The 23,251-nt window shown below is 39.2% G+C and overlaps 1 protein-coding gene across 3 annotated transcripts; it reads right to left on the reverse strand.

Annotated features, from left to right (window-relative positions):
- Window positions 1–843: 843 nt before the first annotated feature.
- sec24a (SEC24 homolog A, COPII coat complex component) lies at window positions 844–23,091 on the reverse strand. Of its 3 annotated transcripts, XM_059351495.1 has the most exons (24): window positions 22,747–23,091; window positions 19,427–20,041; window positions 16,645–16,809; window positions 16,186–16,263; window positions 15,527–15,589; window positions 13,654–13,820; window positions 13,138–13,325; window positions 12,510–12,612; window positions 11,640–11,766; window positions 9,799–9,908; window positions 9,492–9,604; window positions 9,147–9,265; window positions 8,708–8,763; window positions 8,331–8,537; window positions 7,781–7,904; window positions 7,402–7,560; window positions 6,800–6,973; window positions 6,584–6,694; window positions 4,322–4,497; window positions 4,038–4,175; window positions 3,691–3,795; window positions 3,081–3,173; window positions 2,822–2,925; window positions 844–2,151 (listed from the first exon to the last, which is right to left on the reverse strand). In XM_059351495.1, the coding sequence occupies exons 1-24, from the start codon at window positions 22,805–22,807 to the stop codon at window positions 2,037–2,039; spliced, it is 3,471 nt and encodes a 1,156-aa protein (XP_059207478.1). In that variant the 5' UTR covers window positions 22,808–23,091; the 3' UTR covers window positions 844–2,036. The 3 variants fall into 3 exon arrangements, with proteins under 3 accessions (XP_059207478.1, XP_059207480.1, XP_059207479.1); XM_059351497.1 differs by lacking the exon at window positions 16,186–16,263 and having other exon boundaries at window positions 11,640–11,763; XM_059351496.1 differs by lacking the exon at window positions 16,186–16,263.
- Between the last annotated feature and the right edge of the window lie 160 nt (window positions 23,092–23,251).

A 23,251-nucleotide genomic window follows, 5' to 3' on the forward strand; every position in this document is an offset into this window, starting at 1 on the left:
CTTTTAAAAAGTAACATATTTTTATTATTGCTGACAGGAACTTCAGCCTTGGCATTTTAAATAATTATTTTCCAGAAAATGTCACTCAATAAAACTCAAATTATGTAAAATAAAATATAAAAGTATCATGCTCCTCTACCTATTTTACATGTACAAAGATTTGTGAATGTACATATGGTATTAGAAAATATTATCAAAAACTGTCACGATGTATTGCTTTTTAGCCATTCTCCACCTGGAACTGCAGTGATTCATCATATACCAGTGGGACAAAGCCATTGTTTTACAAATTTAAAGTGTAGTCTAGTCCAAGTCCTTAACAGGTTATTATGTGTTTACCCAATTTAATGCTAATTAATGAATGGATTTTAAAACGTTTATTTATTGCTTTTAATGCAAAATTGTCATGAGCGCCTTGGTGTTAAGTACAGACACCTTTCCATCCAGCTCATGCAAACTGGAACAAGGCATATCTTTTTGTCAGCAAAGTGAAGAGTAGATTCCAGCAAACATTTCTATAAAATATTTTTGGACTCGAGTCCAAGTCACATGACTTGAGTCTTCTGTAATTTACTCTGTACAAACACAGGCTATTTTTATTTTCATCAGTTTTTTTATGAAAGACAATTTTGTGCATGAAGACCAAAACATATGTCTGTTCCTAAATACATTTTTGCTTATATAATACATAGATTACAAAGTGTATGAAATCAGACCAAATCAAAAAACTTTCAATTCACACCCAGTCAAGAGAAAAATTGACTATCATTGGTCCATATTCTGTTCTGTAGTCTTCGCTTTCACTGAATAAACACTGTTCACCCACCAAAACACAAAACTACATTTAAAAAGTCCCAAACATTTTATTTCCTTAGCGTCATTTCATCTTAATTTTTATACTAAAATCATCAGCATTTCTTCACCTTTATATAATGCAGTCTTTTTCAATATACAAGTATCAATAAGCATGATTAAAAGATCACAATGGCTTTGTTATGTCTGTGTTAAAGAATTTCCCATATCCTATTATATTAAAATATTTCATATATAGAGTCTGTATTTAAACAGAAGCTTAATAATAAAAAGTGACTTCCCATACAAGGCAATTATAGAATTTAATCAGATTGGGAGTCTCATAAATTATTAGATAATCGGAAACAAAACAAAAAAAGGAGAAACAAACAGAACAGCGATGTCGTCAGAGGTGTTCTGAATGTCCAGAGAGAGGGAAAGATGACAGAGTTTCTGAAGGACAGATCAGACCAATGAAAACGACGTTCCGCTGCCGAGTCCACACATTCAAGGCAGCGATGACAGCGAGGTCAATCTGCCTTCCACAACAAAGTCTACGGATTTGTTCGACACACAATTATAATGACTGAGAAATAAAAAAGAACACGTTCTGTCCTTCAGGTATGATAGTAGGACTGTTGTTGGAGCTCAGGTGTTCCGTGTACAAATACTCCTGGTGACACTCAATAACAGTCTTCGAGCACAGACATACTAACCTTCCTCATAAACCTAGTCTTTAGCATACAAACTTACATACATACAAACGTTTGACTTGTTAGTAAAGACAACTGTGCTTTTTCAACAAAAACACTTCACACATCAGTTTGCCTGGACTGTATCTGAAAGATACCTCTGTTAGACAGCATTGTTCTATGAGAATAAACACTGATTCATCCGATCATTGACATAGATAATCACCATCATCATCTTGGATATCTTGCTTTTTTTTTCTTCTTCCAAAGCATAGCTTCAGCATGGTTAAAAGTGCCAAATAAGCTCTAGAATCGATTCTTTGTCCTCATACTGTCCGTCACACGATTTGAGTGACGCTTCCTGTCAGTTCAGCTTTTTCTCAGCTGGATATGGAGCAAGAGGAATCCTCGAGGTTGACTCCCACTGCTTTCACACATACATACACACGCACATACATACACACGCACACACATATACATACATACGCACACACATACAATGATGCATGTCCTCACTTCAGTGTCCCCTTGTCTCCACAGTCCCACTGAAGATTATTTGGAGATTTGCTGTTGGAGGTGGAGCAAGAACTCGTAGTACGACAGAGCCGACTCTGTTCGATCCTCGATCATGTTCTGCATAAAGGTGGGTTTCAACTGGCTCTCATCCCTGAGAGGGTCAAAGGGTAAAGAGAGAAAGAAAAAAGATGAAGAGACTTTTTTTTATTTCTCAAGTGATTAAGATAATTCGTATTTGGTTTTATTGTGAAAACGATAAGATATTTGCTTCGCTAGGCATACATTTTCCCAGTTTTTATTTTTTACCTTTAAAAAATTATTTAAAAAAAAAAAAAACCCTCTGGAGTCAGATTCACATTTTAGAACTTCTCTGCCTCCATTCCAACTCTAGGCCCCCTAGATCCTCAGAATACTTGATTTTAACCATTGAATGATTAAGGTGGTGGGTACAAGAGACCATGTCTTTGCAGTGGCAGCTCCGAAGCTTTGGAATACAATCACCTTTCACTTTCAATCAAATGTTCAACCTCCACTGACACTTTAAAGACAGAACTCAAGATGTACATGCGTTCAATGCCCCCTGGTTGGTCTTAGTGGTTTTAATAAGTGAATATTTTCTAACCTTTTATTTTTTTATAGCTTCATATTACATGTTTGATTAAATTTGTGCACGTATGATAAGTTTGACTTTACTAAAACTGATCTATTGAGCCACAATTTTCAAGATTTATCAGTCAACAAGGATGTTCCCAGCAGCTATTGGCTGGTTTAAAATGTCCCCACGCTTTACTTTCTTATACATGATGTTGTATGTTGCTCACCTGATGACATGCAGAGATGGGAAGAACGGCCTCTGATCCCTCAGCCAACTGATGAAAGCTCTGGTTCTCTGCGACTCGGCAGTGTCCAGCTCTGGGAGCAGATACTAGAAGAGGTGAGAGCAATGGTTAAATTTCATCATCAGGGAGGAAAATGCTTTGAGTGAAACTAAAGCTGCACTGTTTGAGTAAATAGATGGGTCCATTATGTCATCCTCAGACAATTTGTTGGAAAATCCTGGAGCAACATATGGTTTCCTACCAGGTTATCAGGCACAGCAGCATAGCTGGGAACTCCCAGGACTTGTGTGAGGAAGTTGGGGTGGCAGTTGCGTCCGATCCACAGATACATCACCTTTTGGAACAGAATAATTAGTATATATTAAATACAATCGCAAATAAACAGTAAGTATTGTAGCACAGAGAGAGAAAAATAGAAGCTTGTACAAATGTTTTAAATATCTGTGCTACCTCTTTATGTGAAATGTTAATTTTGTGCAATCTTCTACAGCGTGTTGCAGAACAGTCTGTGCCATTATTAATGTCAGAGCGCCAACTTTATCATAAATGTTTAACTGGCACACAGGCACAGAAACTTTGACAGCAAAGGTGGTCTTAATAGTTCAAAATGGATATGCACACAAAATGCACATTGCATTGGTTTTTACTTTTTCTGAAAAAGGAAAACGTTTCTTCTTACTATATTTTTATACTATAACCCACCGGTAAAAAAAGAAGCTATATCCATAGTATCTTAGGGGTTGATGATAGCAAATAACTAAATGAGACAGAGATTGACTGGTATCCCGAGTTGGATTTCTGTTAACTTGTTATGTTTGCCAATTCTAAAACCACGTCATAAATTTTTATACCGTTCCAGCATCCATGAGGAAAGCTCCCTCCCTGCTGAGTTTCTCCACAGACAGCTGCAGTACTCTGGGCTGAGGGATGGTCCTCTCATTGATGTTCAAAGCTCCCTGAGGATGCAGGAAACAGAAGATAAGTGAACATTTCCCCGTAACAAGGAGACACTTGAAATAACAGTGGAAAATATTGGAATTACTGTTTCGGGTTCAGCACACTGCTAGACCTGGACTTATTTTATGAGTTTCTAACTTTCCATTCAAAACATTGATTTTCCACTTATCAGTTGCAGTGTCCTGCGTTAAAATCATATCATCTTAATCCTAAACCAAACACTAAATTTAATCCTCCTCACCTCATCGGTCAGATCGTCCACACGGTACAGAGTAGGGTGGATCATCAGCATTGCGTAGACCAGTGGCTGGTACTTCAACTGACACATGGCAAACACTCGGTCATCCAGCCTGGTGCTGGTGCCTGTCCTAAAGGCTTTCTGCAGGGTGCACAAACAAACACACAGAACTGGATCAATATAGGCTTGGAGTGATTGGAGTGAACAGATTTATTGTCAGTTGTTTTAACTGTAGCATTGGTCAACAGTGCAGTTTCTGTGTAAGGACTCAGGGAAAAAAAGCTTGCCTGTTTGAGCAGGGCAAGGATGAAGAGGGGGAAGAGTCTGAGGCAGGCCGGGGCCAGAAGCCCGGGCTGCTGGATGGTCAATACAGACTGCCGGTACGATGTCAATGAGTCAATGGCAGCGTTGGTCATCGCATCTCTGGCGTCACTCATACTGGCCGTCGCCGAGCGGTCCACAGCTGAAGAGAGAGAGAAAGAGACACACATTTGCAGTTGAAAAACATTATTTCAAGCTACTAGGTGTAGGATTGTAAAATCTCTGACTTCGGCAGTTACCATTTATGAGATGTTATAATGACAAATTGTCAATATAATTGCTCTAGGTGAAACACAGACTAGAAAACTGGCTATGGCCACTCAACGTTCATCTCACAATTTATAGTTTTGCACATCATGTTGGGGGTTCTGGACGATGATAAATGCAATAATTTTGTTGGGTTAATTTTTATATTCAACACTCAATTGAAAAGTAATACGGGTCAGGGAAAAAAAATTCAATGCCAATTTTTTGGGGGAAAGAAATGTTTCTACAAAACAGTACAAGGTAGCACCACACAAAATAAAATGTAATTTTTTTTATTTATTTATTTATATTTGTCACATTTAGATATGTGTATTATTTTGCTTGTATAAAATAAATCAAAATAAATAAATGTATAAACAAAGCGCAAAGGATTTTCCTCCAAAATTTTAAGGCATATGTTGCAAATTGCTGTACATTATGGTTTTAAAAATATCAATGCGCCTTTCGGACTTTCAGTGTTGTGTACATTAATGAGATGTTTCGTTACATCACTTGAAGTAAGGCACGAACCGTGGTAGTGCCATTCTGTGGCCTATTTTGAAGAGAGCAAAGATATCACGTCTGTTCTCTAAGTGACTGTGAGGACAGATCTGACAGCTCAGTACTCGATGGTTGCTAGGTAACCACAGCTGTCGCCACTCATCTCCATCTGTCAGAGCTAATAACAGTGAAGTGTATGAAAACCCTGCAATGATTTAATATTGTGCCAATCAAAAGACTTTTTACTGCAACAATGAAGAATAATTTCAGAGTGATGCTTTATACAAATCCAAGTTTGTCCATATTATACACACACATACTCCAAAGTGATGCCCCACATTACTGCCTGAAGTTACTGTACACAGGGAGGAAAACAGATACAACTCTAAAGTCAAAATTGTAAAAAAATTCTGGGTATAACGCTATTGCAGTTATGCACAAGCTGAATAAAAGCAAATTCTCTGACAGGACAACCAAAATGTACCAGAACATCTTGTTTCTCAACAGACTGTTCAACTTTGTGAGTTTAGTATTGAACAACCCCAGTGTCAATGCCCTTCTAAAACAATCATGTGACATGTTCTCTCAAACCCTAATGCATCACGAGAGACATTTATGATATTGTTTTTTTATGTCTTTGTTTTAATGCATATGGCATACATTTTCAAGGCGTGTTTTTATTAAAATTTTAAGTTCAACCACAGCTCCTAAAATAAACTGGGTAGTCAAAATACAAACACACAGACCCTTTAGGACAAAAATGTCCACATTGAAACCCATTAAAACCATATTTTTTGTTTCCATAACAATCACAGCATCAACTTGTGCATTCTCTCATATCAGGCTTTTGATCTAGAACCCTGACTTTAAAAATTGTAGTTTTTACTATATTCCACCAGACCTTCTGGGGCAAATACTTATTATTTTTCTGGTTTCTGCTAGTGTTTTTGCTGAGCACTGCAATGCATCAAAATCAATTACTAATCTTTGACATATCCCAGACTGTGAAAAAAAACAAAAAACATAAATTCCTTACTAGCATTTAGTATATAAATAAAATGATACAGATTTTGTCATTTCCTTTCAGAAAATGAACAGTAGTAGAACATAAAACAACATTACGGCAATAATAATATAATTTATAATAATATTTTTATGGGAGTTTTTGACATGGCCACTTTTGTTCTCCAAGGACACCAAAGCAACTTTCTAAAGTGAGGCACAGGGGTTAAGTTCCCCACCAAAGGTGTTGTTACTTCACCTGGATATTTGTACATACATAATTCTGCACAGTGAAGGGTGAGTGAGTCTGCCACTGGAAGGCTGTTTTTCATTACTCACCTTAAATATTAGTTTAAATTAATAGAGATTCTAGAGTTTTCAATTGGGGAGAGGGGATAGAAGCATTTCATATTATGTCAAGCAATTTAGTTTTATACGTCTTAAAAACCTTAAAAGGTGTTGAATAGTTTAGTACCTACCCATGCAAGCCAGCAGTCCAGTGATGGCTTGAACATCAGCCCCAGCAAAGATGTCTGACAGAGAATTGACCACAGGGAGACACAAGGTGTGGACACGGATCCTCCTCTCTCCTGTACGAGAAAGGCCATTATTTAAACAAGAGACAAGATTAATTATTTAAAATTCCACAAGAGCTTTGGATTAAACAAAACAACCTTTGCTGTGTGTGTGTGTACCTTTGCTGGATGTGTAAAGCAGCGCAGCCTGAAAAGAGACAGCTTGCATGTCGTCCAAGTTTTCCTCGATGGACATCTGGACTGCAAAGCCAGCGTCTGGGTTGACATTAGGAAGCGACAACAGATCTGTGGAGCGCACAAAGAAGTTCCCGTGGAACGTGTGGATGGACAGACCTGCAGCGAGACAGAGAGAGAAAGATCAATAAACTGGACAGACAGCACCAAACTGTAAAAATGCAATAACTGCAAAATACAAGCTCCAACAACAACAAGAGAGCATTTCTTTTATCTAGAGACAATGTTTACTTCAAAATGACTGAGAGGAGATCTAACTTTAAGGCCAAACATGCATTAGAAATATTTTAATGCATTCAGGGGCTATAGAGCCAGCATTGTTTTTAAGTACAGCATCAAAATGAATAAAAAAATAACAGCAGCCATCCAGCGCTAAAATCAAGGGGAACTAATGTTTTAAAATCAAAATCTACCATTGCATTTACTTATCGGAGATAAATAAAAAGTTAAACATATGACATTTTTTTTTCTCAAAGTCACATCTGCGAATGCATATTTAGGTCAACATTCGCTGTTTTGCCACGGACCTTTGGTGCAGCGTATCCTCATGACGGCCTCCAAGCCGATCTTCCTTGTTAAGTATCTCTTCAGATCCTTCTGGAAGCACTCCACCTGAGCAGGGTTGTGCTGGTGGTGGTAAGAGGGGTAGTAGTAAACGCTCCCTGCCGAGTATCTGGATATGCAGCCTGGGGGAGAGAAGGCACAGAAAAGGAGGGATGCTGATTGTCCTCTTGTTTCGTATAACCAAAACATAGCAACCAGAAACTAAATCATAACTTGACTCTCCTGGCAAAACCTGGTTTGGTAATATCTGGCAATTTTATTTGTACTGATCACTAAACATGTAAACAAGCACATAAAAAGGTCCAACAAACCCTCAATCCCTTTATTTATCCAGGGTCTTACCAAGCGATGCCAGATCACAGTACCGAGAGCTCAGCAGGAACAAGTCAACCGCCACCTGCTGGCCGGAGCAGTCCAGAGCCAGCTTCTTGTAGAAGTCTGTTGCTGGGGATAAGTGCTGGACGTCCTGAAGGAAAACACACCAGGTGGGACCATTAGCTCAAAATCGTATCATAAAGCAACTACCCCAAATTTGTTAAAATCAAAACACATTTTTCAATTTTATTATGAAAATCCTGAACGTGAGAGCACTTGAAATGCATCAGTGTTGATTTTTAACAGTGACTGATTTTAATATTGTGTTATATATAGAATTCTGACTTTGGTCTCCTCATAAACTGGTACCAACATCAAAGGTGAAGTACATTTTTTATTGCAATTATTCTGACACTGCATTGTGACTAAATACATACCGATGGTATAATACTACTATAATAAGCATTGTCAACATTTGCACTTTATGGAAATATCTAATATGATATGTTTTTTCTTTTCGTAATTTTTAATCCGACTGTATGATGTCCACCACACTTCTAACTGCCGTCTCTCTGACCTTAGCAGAAGCCCGTTGGTTGGGGTCTTCTCTGGACTGGAGTGCCCCCACACCGAGGTTAGGCAGCTGGGTCTGAAAGACAGACATGCGCCCTCCTGTGGGCGACAGCAGCTTGAAGGCTGCTTGTAGCGCTGACCCCAGGGCAGACTGGGTCTCCATTGTCTTTTCAAATAAATTTGGCAGGCTCTTCAGCAGATCCTGCACAAGCTGAAAAACAAATGTCAGTATTATTTTTAAGACGTAGGATGATAGACGTTTTTTTTAAGCACACAACTAAAACTAAGCTCAACATTCATAGATATATAATAAAGAGGTTTTGGACTTTCACATAATATTCAGATTCAAAACGTAGCTGTAATCAAGGTTCATTTTCTTACCTCTTTGCATTCATTGAGGTTTACTAGAAGGCTGTCTGGTGTTGGTAAAAATATATCTGTGGAGCACAAAAGTTATGATTTAAACAAATACAATACAGTCATATACACACTGATATCATAATATTGATGAGACTAGACTACCATGACCATTCATCTAATAACATAAACTCAGAGCCATTGTTAGTTCTGCAGCTTAACTGGCATCAATAATTTAATAGATCAGAAAATATGGTTATCTTGTCAAAAATCCATTTAAATGTTTGAGAAATTTCACAAAGAAGGCAAGAGTCTCCAAAGATGATCATCACACTCATGTTTACTGATGCAGGCAGTCTGACATTATAGTATAGTTGTACATTTCTGCAGTAACTTTGCACACAGCTGGTGTGGTGTTGCTGTAGAAATGAGCGTGTGGCCTTCACAGTCTACTGCGTCTCACCTTCGATGTCAGACACGATGAGCATCTGAGGCTGAGAAAGTCCCTCCTGGAGGTTGTAGAAGTGGATGGTGCTGTCAAAGGTGATGAAGCCTACCTTTGTCCGAGAGTCTCCAGGAAGCCTGGGACACAGACAGACACACTTAAATAAAGCTCGCGCTCAGGTGTTAGGAATGGCGTAATTTTATCTGGATTTACAAGGCCCAGTTTTAACTTTGTAACTTTTCATTCAAAGGATAGGTTACATGGTATTAAGTGTGATATGCTACAATAATGTTATGTTACAAACTAAGGCCATATTGACATATTTAAACAGCTATGACAATGGACAGTGAATGTTGTACATACGCATTGATGTTGTCCAGCAGTGACTGGCAGAACACATTCAGGTAGCCTGTTTCCACTGCATTGTGGGATACGTCAAGAACGAAGAGGTAAACAGCAGGCTGTGGTGGCCTCAGCTGGATGAATCAGGACAAACACAGGCAATGTAACTCAAAGTCATCAAATCCACACAATCACAATCACACATCTTCCAAATACATATGTGTAATTCATTGATTCATTGACTAAATACGTATTTGCAAATGAGTAATTAATTTACAAAAAACAGCATGATTCAGTTCCTAAACAGAACCAAGTTGTTGAAACCTACCATGTATTCTGAAGGAGCAATGAATTCGATGGTGGCGTTCTGGACCTCCGGTCTTTTATGTGGCTCTCCATACGATCTGCTGACTGGGTTGTACATAAACTCCTCTGGAACTACACAGACACAAACAAATCAGACAACACAACATTTTGTCAGGTTATAGTTTTAAATTGTGTGTCATTCTTCCATTTGCAATGATGAATGTAGTACTTGGACTAAAAAAGTTAAAATTACATTTAATATTCCAGTTATAAAGGTGAAAACATGTATTGAGGTTGTACATGTATGCAAAATTAAGTTATTTAATTACTATTAAAACTGTATCCTATATCATCATAACAAAAGGAGATTACCTTCTTTACTTCTTTCAACTAGGGGTGTGCCATATCGTATCGTTCACGATAATACCGGTATATTTTTTTTATGGGTAAAAAAAATGCATACCACGATATTGGCAACATGCCCTACTTCTTGACATAGTGGCGTAAGGATTTCCTATTAATTACCTAGACTTTGGCGGCCCGCCAGAGTCTCTTGTGCTGCTCTAACGTCACATTTCAAGCTACTGAAAGTATATCTACACTATTCATAATATAAAGTTATTTTGCGTTGTGTCTCTGCTCAGCAGTGTCTGTCACCCGTCAGTCAGTCAAAACCCCGACCCACCTCTCTGTCCTCCTCCGAGACATGCGCACGCATTCACACACACGCACTGAATATACCGAGCTGCCCTCCCACTGCGCTTCAAAACAAGCACCTACCTGTCTGTAATGTATCAGTCCCGTCCCCTCTCTCTCTCTCTGTGCGTCTGTGTGTGCGTGAGCCGATCTAAATACTATCAACCTGTCCTGTCAGAGGTCCAAACGGTCCAAACACACTGTTGCATTGTGCCGTTCGTTAGCCGCAAGCAAACATTAGCTAACAATTAAAGTTGTTTTAATCACAAAAAGCTACTATTACTTCCTGTCGCTTCACAAATGCAGCTTTCAAAATAAGAGCACAGAATCCACCACAGAAATTACAAGAAGACTGTCAAAATAAGATGCCTTAAATAAAACATAGAAGAACCTTTATTCTCCTTTACAATAATTAATTAAAATAGGCAATGATGTGTTTGTGAGGTGTTTGCTCACATTTAGCTCTCAAAGTGGACGAGATTGATCACATTGTACTATAAAATGTACAAAATTTTCTCCCAGGGGGCGCCCAGACCCCCTAGAAGGTTATTTTTTATTACTATTCGCTAATACTCAAGTAAGTAATTTTTTTTGTATTTGGCAACTGTTGAGATTTGCAATTTACACTACATTTAGATTTATGATTGATTTTTATTTTGTTGTACAATTTTTATTTATTTATACGGACTAAAAAATAATTTTCTATATATTTTTCAGTATTTTTGATATCGTCAAGAATATCGTTATCGCGATAATACTCTGAAATATCGTGATAATCTTTTAGGGCCATATCGCCCACCCCTACTTTCAACATAAACACAAATTTATCCTGTTAGTGAGGCCATCTAACATGAAACACAGTTGTGGGTTTCAGGACACCTTTTCTGGTGTTCACACAGTTAAGAATGAAAACAGAAAGCTTCTTAACCAATTGTGCTAAAATAAAATAAAAGAGGTGCAGCAGCTTCATAACAGAATGTTTTAAGTTATCACAACCAGCTCCTTGGAAATTAAAAGAATTTTGCCTTGTCATTTTGTCCTTGTAATGTACATTTTGTAGCTTGGCTGTGTTATTAAGGACACTTTTCTAACGCCTGAAGTGTTCTCCCTTACAGTGGCTCTTTGATATGATTATATCTCTTTCGTCACGCCTCCCCCTTTTCTTACCATCATTGACCCGATAGCACAGGTTGCACTTCCACCTCCTCTGGTCCAGGAAAGAGACAAAGGGATTGATGTAGGTTCTGCAGGATCGACATCTGACGATGGTGCTGGATGTCACCACAGGAAGCTGCTGCAAGCAAAACCACAGAGCAAAAGTAAACAGTGTGAGATGTGCAAACCCATCTTCTTGTAACTAGTGTTTCAAAAAAAGGCGTTCTTTTTGCTGTTCAAGTTGTGCAAGTTCTCTGTTTTCTTTGCCCTCAATTAACACAGGAACAAACATTGATTCATTCTGACAGATTTTGCCTGAAGGCCTATTTAATCAATTTCTCTTCCTAAGAAAAGTGTGAAGAAGAATTCTAGGAAGAATCAGTAAACGTCTTGACATTTTCAGGGTTCATACAGATTTTTAAAAGTAAAACTCAAGCACTTTCAAAAAATCTAAACCAAATATTTGTATAGAGGTTTACACCGCTCTGTTCTAAAAACATTTGGCTGAAAAAATGTGCAGGCAGGCTGAATTAAACCAAAGTGTTCTGTCAGGAGATGCAGTGACTTAAACCAAATGAGAACAAGTATAAAATATACTTTGTTAAGCTATGAGTAAAGGAAATGTCTGCTAGCCACTAGGCTAATTTATGCAGTGTAAAATGACAAAGTAATATTGGTGACTGCTAGTAACTTGTAAAGAGCCTGGTTAAGCAAATTTGGTTTTCTCAGGGGGGAAAAAGGTAGTTGTTTTTATCATGTTCCTCGTAATCCATAACTCCACTGTATCAAAACAGGTTTCATGTTTAATGAGCCTACAATGCAAATGTTATTAAGTTAACAAACTGTTGTGTGTGCACATTAAATATTGAACTGAAGCTTTACCGAGAGATCTTTGAAGGGGTGGAGCAGCAGACCCAGGGGCATCTTGGCTTTATTCAGCAGTGACTGAGTCTGAGGGATGCTGGTCAGTGTACTACGAAAAACCCTGGAGAGACACACAAACACAGATATTCTTAGTACTTGAAGTAGATCATGTTGTCTGCAATATTTTACACCAGGGATAGAAATTAGCACCAACCACATTAAAGTAAAATACACAATTGGCTGCTTGATTTGCTTGACTCACCTGCTAAGAGGCAGGTTGTCAAAGAAACACAATTTCCAACCCTGTTTCACATGCTTTATAAAAGGTGTCAAGGAACAATGTAGCCAAGAGGCTTGCAGGGCAACATATGCAAATGCTTATTTTGATCTACCGCAAAATGTGTAAAGATACACAGATGGCAACCAAAAAGCTAAATTTTCATTCTTCACTATCAGCAGTAATTTAAAATGCAAAAAGCCACACTTAAGGTATATTTAATCATTTAATTTACACAAAGTTATATAGTATCGATGAAACATTTGAAAGGGTAAACATTTAACTTAATAACATCATTATTATCTGACAAAAATCGAATGAAAGATAATAAATATAGACACATGCGGTTGATAGTAGGCCCTGGCTTACTCTGGGTTGCAGTTGATCTTCTGCAGGTCCTGTGGGAGGCAAGGTGTTGGGGCGGGGATTGAGTTTGGTGGCAGCAGGTTCCTCTCCTGCAGCAGGTTGACCACTCTCAGGGCCTCTGGGGTGCTGGACTGGAGGCTCATGGCTGCCAGGGACGGGCTCAGTTGGGCTGGCCCTGGGCCACCAGGTGGCTGAGAGAAAGGAAAACAACAAACTGTGATGTTCATGTATTTACCAATAACTTATGACAGCCAAATAATTTAGCATGGATGGCCACCCATGCTTTGATTGAAGGGTGTAGATACCTGCTGATACTCTCTACTACTATAACTTATATCTTCATGGCAGCATAATGTTTCAATATAGCTTTGACAGACAGAATGGGTCTGTCTGTGTTCTAGGTGAAAAGGACAAGAATGACAAATGGCAAAGCGTATTGTTCCACAACCATCGAGCAAGAGCAGATAAACATTATAGGTTGTATGCTCAGTACTCAGTCAGCACATGGTTTTGACTCACCTGCTGGTATGGTCGAGGTGCTTGAGTGTAAGGCTGCGTGGCGGCCTGCATTGCAGGATGCATGGGGGAGGTGGCGTTGTGGGGAGCCGGAGTGTTTTGGTACCCAGGGGGGAGGGAGGGATAGTGGCCCAAGTGCCGACCAGGTGGTCCGGGGTGGGGCGGGCCAGCTGTAGTAGAAAACAGAAAGAGAAGTCAGTTTGGATAAGAACTCAAACTCACAAAGTAGCAGTTCTAACTGAAAAAGTAAATTACTGTATTTCCTCAATTTAAAGCCGGGCCCCTATTAATGACCGGCCTCATTTAGTAAACGGGTGTAAAAACAATTTTTAGTAAATAAAAGCCGGCCTCTTTTATAAGCCGGGTGTCTTACCAGTGTTATGTCAAAGTCTGTTCCCCCGTTGATATGTGTACCCCTTACCTTAACCTGCACCCAACCTGACCCCTGACCCCAACCAGTCGTCCTTTAAGTTGCTTAACATGACCCCAAGTTTACCTTAACCCCGAACAATTATCTCTACAAGGCCTAACCTTAAACTTAAATCCTAACTCCAACCACGGAGGTGATGGTACAGAGAACGCCATCCAGGAAACATCATTTGATGGGGTAACAGATTTAGACACAACACCTGTATTTTGAAGTTTTGCCACACGAGTTAGTACTGTAGGTAAATATCGTTGTTTCTCCCACTGTCCTCGTCATTCTCTGTAAAGTCGAGCTGTTTACGCAAGTTCTTCTGGGCTTTTTAGTAGTTTAGACATTTTAAATCCTGCTTAAAATGAACATTCAGCGTGCTGTTCATCGTTTGTTTACATCCGAGTACTTCCAATATGGATAACATCTGGGTAACTGGCTACAATGCGCTGTGTAAAACACTGCCGGTCAGAGCCGCTCTGATTTTCTTTTTTTAATAAAAGCCTCCTTCAAATAATAACCTGCCCCTATTATTAGCTGGGTCCCAAACTGATTTTTTTATTGATAGAAGCCCTGGCTACTATTTGAGGAAATACGGTACTCTTAATAATATGTTATCATGTATTATAGACTTTTTTTGAATGGCTGTTAAGACATCCCATTAAAAGACCATCAAGACCATCAAGACTGATCCATCACTCAAAACAAACTCTAAAAGTAGGGGTGCCTGGTATTGACAATAACCTAATATTTACAATAAAGAAATATTGTAATCATGTTAAAAGTAGACATATTGTAATATCGTTTAAATAATCAGTTACTCTTAAATCAGTTCTAAATCCATTAAGTATAATTGACCGATTTTATGGGAACAGACTCTCTCTCGCCGCCCTCATATTTTGAGTAATTTGTTCTTTAAAACGTCCTATAGATATTGTGATAGTGTGACCCATTGTAACAGTGTGGCTCATTAATTAGTTTTTAATAGTTCACGGACAACAATGGAGCTCTATAGCAGAGGAATAAGCTACACATAGTAGTTGTTTGTTACAGAAACAATAGTTGTAAGTAGGATCAGTTCATTGATTGTTTATGATATGAAAAGTAAAGAATATTCCCAGCCTTGTCCTTTTAAAAAAAGAAAATCAGAGAACAGAACCAACATCATTAATGGGCTTTGTGGGAGCTTTACTCCTGCAACATTGTGTATTAAGTCATTAGTACATTCATTTGTAAGTGTTTAAACAGTAGTGAAGAAGGGATTTACTATCAAGAGTGGTGACAGAAAAAAAGAGAAAATAAACACTTTTTAGAAATACTTTGCCTCTTTCAAAAACTTTGATCATGTGAATTGAAAAGGGACCATTTGCTCGTTTATTGCAAGCAGCGATGAAGCCCTGCTTAGTAAACCTTGACTGTTCATGTGAAAAGAATCTAATATGTGGCAGAAAATGGCCTTACCCAATTTGTTGTCAACATGATTATAGCTGTTTGGTGCTTGTGGGCCGTTGCCAGCCACAGTTCCTGTTTCAAAACAAACACAGATGTGATGTGAATAATTTTAGTGACACTTTTCGCTAATTCTATCCCAGGGTACTAACTACAGGCGATTGATACGAAATGATCTGATCTGCATTGAAAGACATAAAATGGACACAAAAGACACTGCAGTAAAACAACTATACAAATGATGATACTGATGATGGAAGTAATGTATGGTGTTTTAAACAAATATTTGTACTTTGATGCTTCTAAAACAGATATTGAAAGGTCATAGAGATGAGATGGGAATGAATGACAAAGAGAGCCAAACAAACTATCAACAGGAAATATGTTACCAGGGATGCACTAATACTAAAAAAACTGGGCTAAAGCGGCACTAACACCCAACAACAAATGCACAAGTTATGGAGACCAAAGCAAAGTGTCCATAAAAACACAACAAATTTTCTCTATTGAGCTCTGTATCAGCTGGCTCTGTAGAGCTACATGTTTGGTATCAATTTAAAGGATAAAAAAAGGAATTAGTGCATCCCCAGAAACAATGAACAACTGCACAGAGAGGACAGGATGGGCACCATAGCACTGACACTAACGGCTACTGACAGATTTGGCCACACCTGGACATTCAATATCCCCCTCCTGGCAGTCGGGCTCAGTGGGGGGCAGAGTGCTGTTAACAGCGGCCCCACACTGAGCTGGCATGTAGAGGGAGTAGGGGAAACAACGGAAGTTAATCAGAACAAAAATGGCTGACTTACAATATGAATAGAATAAAAGTACAAACAGTAAGACTCATAATCATGATAGCTTTTTGATTTAACAATTGGGACAGTTGATTTCAAAACGTTCATTTCAAAAATGAATTGATAGTCTTGGTTTCTTGAGTTCACACTAGGTCATTGGTACTTTTAAGTCAATTCAAAATGAAGCATACAATGTAAAGAGTAAAAAAATAAATAAAGTGATGCAGTCAGGTTTAAAGAACTTTAAGGTGTGGCACTTATTAGCATCTTGCAGTCTTTAGAAGTTGTCATACCTGAGGAAAAACTTTAAACAAAAAACTTAAAGGAACTTACCGTCTGCCTTTGGGGGTGGAGGTGTAGCATTGGCCATTGGGGGTCCAGTGGGAGGCAGTGTGGGTTTCATGGTTGGTGGTGGGCCTGTAGGTGGGGGTCCATAGGGAGCTCTACTTGGTTGGTATGTGTTGGGAGCCATGGGATTCATCGGTGGGGGTGCAGTGCCTGGTGAAAAAACAACAACAAGAGTGATTCATCTTTGCACAACAACCCATCATTATTTTCATTAAAGATTTGGATTTAGCTTTTTGATTTTGTGACAATGTCATTAGCAATAAACATCACAGTTTCCCAGAGCAAAAAAACATCAAATCCTTATACATTTCATCCCCTATCAAAGTTATTATCTAATTTTCCTTTCATCCACTTATTGCTTCAGCAGTATATTTTGTGAGATGATACACTTTTACCTACACACTCCATCATGAAACTGCATCGTCATTGAGGTAATTTAGAATATAGAGTTATGACTTGATATTATGCCATCATTGCTGTGTCATGTAAACTAAGAGCACTCGGTGGTATTGCCACATGTCATGTAGAAGAGATATTAGGCATCACTGATGTGTAACATTATAAGCTCCGACTCGTGGCAACAACAGCTGGTGGCACTGCTGACCCACAGCCAGCTAATGACAGAACAGTGACAGCAACAGAGACATCTTTATGACTGCTGAAAAACCAGCCAAATCATGTTTCTGGGCTCAAATAATCTCCTTCATTAAATTATTGATCAATAAACATAATATGAGAAGTATGTTTACTTTTGTGTAAAAAGTTTATAGAACACTTTCTATAAATGATAAGTGCATGGTGTATACCATGCAGCTGGCCAGGTACATTATTCTTACAGGAGTGACACAAAATGCTATGTGCTTATTATAATTAAGAAAGCTAACCTATCGTTAGGGAATAATCTACCTACAAAAGGCCAAAAAGTGTACACTTAATTCGATTTGAGATTAGACTGAGATGAAGCTGCATGACAGTGACTAAAAAAAGATAATCCTCTTTATTACATTTTGTGCACAGTACTTTTGTGCATTTTATCTGCATTGTGAAATGTTATATTCATCTGAAACATTGTACGGATGGGAGACTGAAATTTTCAGCAGCTCAACAGAGCCAAAAACTACTTAACAGATTATTTCGGCTGGTGGTAAAATGTGTGACGTTTTAGAGTAGTAATTGCTTGCAACACATGTGACATTTTTAAATTAAAAAAGCAGTCAACAGAGTGCACATCTTCACAATAATTTCTGCAGTTAGCAGCTACTTTCACTGTCACCATTGTATTCGGAAGATATGCCCTGATGGTGCTGCTAGGGGAAAGGTCACTAAAATCAAGCAGACTCGCCTTGAATATTGAGAGCAATTTTCAAGCCAATTTGACCACAAGATGATAGATATGCTGATAACAGACAGATTGAGGCAACCATGTGAGCTCTGCATTTATGCAGAAGTATTGCATATTGCATCCCTTAAAAAAATCCCCCAAAAATCCAGGATAATTTGCCAAATAGTATGACAAATCATTCAGACACTCGGGACAGAGATTACATAACCAGCTTCATGCTCACATCACTTCACAAGACCACTTCCTCCAGAGAAATACTAATGATGAGTTGGCATAAAAACTCACTGGGTTCTCTTTAGGCCCTTTCATACTACCGTTTCAAGCCGCAATATTTACACCTCTGTAACATTTCACCTGCACTATGAAAGCACCAGAGGCGGGATGGGGGGATGGGGATCAAGTGATCCCGGATCAGAGGTAGAAACAGAGCTGTAAAATTGGTGGGACTGTTGGAAGCTGGATCACTATGAATCGACCATGCCGGCAAGGCATAAAATATGTAATTTATCATCAGAAACACGCCTCCTACTGAGTCCGATATTCATCATATCATGTTCAGCAACATGCACAAATCCTGCGGCCGTTGCAGCCACTGACTGTACACAAAGTGTCCATTCAATTGCCTTTTGTAAACAAACAGACGTTGCTAACTGTATAGAAAATGTCCGATGCTTGTTGTAAAGCGGGACTTGTGGGAACTATGCACTATGAAAGGACCTGTTGAGTGGCCTTTTGTTTAACACTTCTCAGTGGAGACAACCATTAAACTCTCACAGAAAGATATTGAAGTAGAACTTAAATCTATCAATATGTTATAACTAGGGTTGTGTGTATTCTAATATCACAAGCAGAAAACAAACATTATGGCAATACAATCTGCCCCAGAAACTGAAACAAAAATTTGCATTTGTCCTAAAAGCCACGTCATGCTTTTACATTAGAATTACTTTGGAGACAATAAAATTCTGATTTGAACTTTGTACGAATTCAGAGTAAATGAGAGGGAGCCAAAGGCAGCAGCAAGCACACATGGGCAAAGTAGGAAGAGAGGGCAAGGTCCAGGCTCCAACATATCAGTATTCTTGATATGCATATCTGCAGCATGTCAGTGAAAGAAGACAATGACGAGGAAAAGAGACAAGAGACAGAAATGGTGCTATAGAAGATGATAGTGGTGGATGTCTAAAAAATACAATGATTCAGTAATGGGGGTCTTACAATTAATGGACTAAAGTTCACTGATCTATTTGATTTGATTCATTAAGGATGAGGATGATTAATCTTTTAATCAATTTGAAGGAGTGCATGTGTCATAAGTCTCATTTACTCTTTCCTTCACCAGGAATTTATCTTGTCCTTCATTTGCAAATAAAATTACATTGTGCATCGTACAGTTTAAACTTTGTGGGGCCTTTGTGTGCCTACCTGGCTGGGTATATCCTTGCAGAGAAGTAGGGGGCATCCCTGGGCCTGGGGGCTGGGTGACACTATGGGACACATGGGCTGGTGGTGCAGAGCTGTAAGCTGCTGATGACGGTGGCGGCAGTGCTGTTGAGCTTACAGCTGGGTTCACGTGATTAGCCACAGGGCCGCGGGGAGGTGCGCTCATGGGACTGTGTGGCCCCATTGGTGGGGGAGCTGTGTTGTACTGCCATGTTGGAGCCATGGGCTGCTGCTGCTGCTGAGGGTTTGGGTAGTAGCTACTAGAAGATACAGCAGGAGGGGGAGGCGTGGCATGTGCAGGGGGCATCCTTGGACCAGGGCTAGGGCTGGCAGACTGAGGAGGGGTATGGGATGGAGGACCTCCCATCGGAGGCCTGGTCAACAGCGACTGGCCAGGAGGAGCTGGGTAAGAAGTAAGGGGTGGGCCAGGTTGGTAAGAGCTGACTGGGGCAACAGGCTGGTATGGCCCTGAGGGGTAAAGTCCGGGGCCAGGGGGTGCAGGAGCTTTGGCCTGCATCGGATTGTAGGTTGGTTGGTGAGTCATACCATAGCTGACCCCTGGCAGCTGCTGCAGGGCAACTGGATTCTGTGATGGACCTGGACAAGAGAGGAAGAAAAATATAGGCATGTTGGAAAACCTAGATAAAAGACAACAGGCCTTATTTAGGTATTGCAATTTTTAACCGAAGACACCATAGATCTAGCCATCAAAATGATGTTACATCTCTTTAAACATACACTGCACTTGAATTTTATGGAAATGTTCCATGACAGCTACTCTTAATTTCAAACTATTCTCCAACAGTGGACTCCTTTAACACGGATTGCTTTCTAGTTTATGGTCTTGTCATGCTTGATCAGAGCCATTATGAAATGGTTCTGTAAAGTAGCCTTACAATTGAAAGCTCAAAAGATATTAGCTTCCGAGACAGACAAAGCCAGCAATGTTACAGGTTCCATGTCTGAAAAGGGCTTTTGTTTGTTATTTAAATCAGTGTATTAAACCCAAGCAGGTCCTTGGGTTTAAATCCGGAGCACAGTTCAAAAAGGTAAATGAAAAACAGATGGTAGAGTACTGGTAAAGATGACACCAAGTGAAAACCACTCAGATACACCAAATGACCAATGAACGGCCAGCACAGGGTCTAATCTCTTTAACCTGGATTTAATTTACCATGATCCGCTCTCAATGACAGTGAGTGTGGGGCTCCAAGCCAAGTCTGACCTTACTTGACAGAACACAGCAATAGTAAATCACCACAGACATTTGAACAAAATTAGGTAAGCTTTGATTTTATATTGAACAGAAACCAGACCAAAATGTGGCATTTGTTACTCTAATTCCTGAATGTCAATTATCAATACCAAGAACCAAATTGAATATCAAAACAGGATTCACTCTTTTTTTTAAAATAGTAGATCTTGAAAACAGCAAAAATACTGATCCAAAATACTGATTTACAAAGCAGTAGGCATAAATAAATAAAGAAATGGGTCAGAGAAACAATTCATAACAATAAATATTTTACAAACATAACAATCTAACAGGCAACAGTGCTAAAATTGTGGCACCACTGCACCAGGGCGTCACTGTTTGCACCTTAAATTATTACATTATGCAAACAGATTCAATTCTATCCACTTAGTCCTGTACTACACAACTAGAAGGAGAGCTAAGTGACTGATGAGCAAGGAGGGATTAGAAAACAACTCTTCTCAATGAGCAATGAAGGCATATAGTCTACCTCAAATCGTTTTTCCTTTCTGAGAGAAGGGATAAATATAAGAACTAAAGCTCATAGTTACAGCTCTTCTCCAAACACAAAAGGCCTGATGTGAAATCAGAACGTCATCCAATCACAAATCAACCCATTGAAGGGTCAAACGGAGGCTTCATCAACATGGACTGGGTGTATGATAAGAATATGCAAAAAATATGAATTGGTCAAGAAAAAACACCCTCAACCGTGAGTGTATGGTCATACTGTTATTACTGTATGCGCATCAGTTGTGGAAAAATATGTGACATGTGAAAACGTATTGGTGTGACACTTAAATGATGTACACACTAACCACTTATTTATAACAGATTATAAAGATAATTCATCCAATTTAAATTGCTCATTCACATTACAAATGTATCATGATAACAATGAATTTGGCTAACAAGATTTGCTCTGAAAACTCTTCCAATTTGGCTTTAGTGACATGTTTTCATTGTTTGTTTCTACTGTCAGCAACGCATTGTTTTCAAATCAATCAGAGCTCAAAGAACAGATTAAATCTATTTACCTCATTTATTGAACCATCTGATTCAAGGGATAGGATCAAGGGGAAATGCAGCGAACAATCAGATACAGTTCAGAAACATCTACAGTTTCGAAAACTACCTGAGGCATTCTAAACTCAAACTCCAGTTGCTTCATCTGCACAGCACAAGAGAGCTTCTTCAAATGCATCAATAAGAATCGCTCCTGGCAGTTGCACACAGGCACATTTTCGTCAAATGTCAGAGTGCATTTAGATGGTTTTTAATTAACATTCATCGGAACCATAGAAATGTGTGAGAAATCTCACACTGAAGTCAGTAATTGGATGAGCCTGGACTGGAGAAAGCTCTGTAGCAACATTTCTGGATCATCCCCAAGTTGCCACATGTACAATATAAATGTACAAGATATCTAATCTGCTAAAAATCAACATTCCACAACAGTGAAATACGTATAAACATGTTGATGGAATTATTAACTGACAATGTGACTATATAGGACAAACTAAGTAAGTAAATGCGAAATGACAAGTTAAAGCTTGTTTAATTATGACAGGAGAGGTTCTGGCTCACTAAGTAGCTTGACAGGATGAGGACAAGTGCTGGGTTGACGCTGTGATCATATCATCTTAGTTATGCTTACTGAGAGAAGATAGGACGTCCTGGCTGAAAAGTGATGATGCCTGTTGACCCCTCGGTCTGTCAAGTTGTTTGTCTTTCAACTCGACAAACTAAAGGTAGCACTTATGAATTTAATTGTCAAGACAAGTGTAGTTAGCCACAGCCTTGCCGATTTACCACACGGCAGTATTAACCATAGCTGTCCCAGCACAACTATGTCTGACAGTTTGCTGTCGCTTGGCTACCTTTAGTTACAGAGCTATTGGCCAAGCCTCATAGCTAACAGTTAGCAAATAGCCATAGATATCCAAGAACTGCTGCTAATGTTAGCTTATTACTTGCGGTAAGCAAGTTAGCTCTTCCTAGCTACTTTGCCTTTACTCAACTTTACTTACATTTGAATGTTACTCACCATTCGCATATGCTTGTCCTGCCCCTGTCCCATTCTGAGAGTTAAATCCCGCAGTTGACATCTTGAAATAGACACCAGGACCTAATTTAGAGGTGCTTGGTTGGCGAATAGCTAGCTGCGTCTTTAGCTAGCTAACTAGCTGACAGTCGCGGGGTACCGTTCAAACCTGTGGCTCTGACGAGTCAAAGCGGTGTCTATAGTTACGTTTCCTAATTTCTTAAAAAGTTAATTAGCTGGCTTTTTGGCGATCACAGGGCCATGGCTATTACCGAAACCCCGTTCAACTACCTCCGGGTGAGTAACGACAGGCCTTGTCAGAGTAATCGTGTGAGACACTTCTCCTCTTTCACCGGAAGTTGGGATCACCCAGCAGGATCAACGTAAAACTCGTCGGGCATGCGCAGTGTGTACACGTGGCATTTCCTCCTGTGCTCTTGGTTTCTCGGTGTATTGGAAACAAGACAAGATAGTTCCGTATCTTTAACAAGCATTACAGGTAAAGCAT

This window comes from Centropristis striata, chromosome 15, assembly GCF_030273125.1.
Source record: "Centropristis striata isolate RG_2023a ecotype Rhode Island chromosome 15, C.striata_1.0, whole genome shotgun sequence".
NCBI lineage: Eukaryota > Metazoa > Chordata > Actinopteri > Perciformes > Serranidae > Centropristis > Centropristis striata.

Bases quoted from the DNA above. Each gene is read 5' to 3' on its own strand.
- sec24a (XM_059351495.1), bottom strand. From the start codon at position 22,807: ATGTCAACTGCGGGATTTAACTCTCAGAATGGGACAGGGGCAGGACAA. The intron at 9,266-9,491 runs GTATGTACAACA...TCTGTGTCCCAG, and splicing joins CTGCTGGACAACATCAATGC to GCTTCCTGGAGACTCTCGGA. The intron at 7,561-7,780 runs GTAAGACCCTGG...TCTCTCCCCCAG, and splicing joins CTGTGATCTGGCATCGCTTG to GCTGCATATCCAGATACTCG.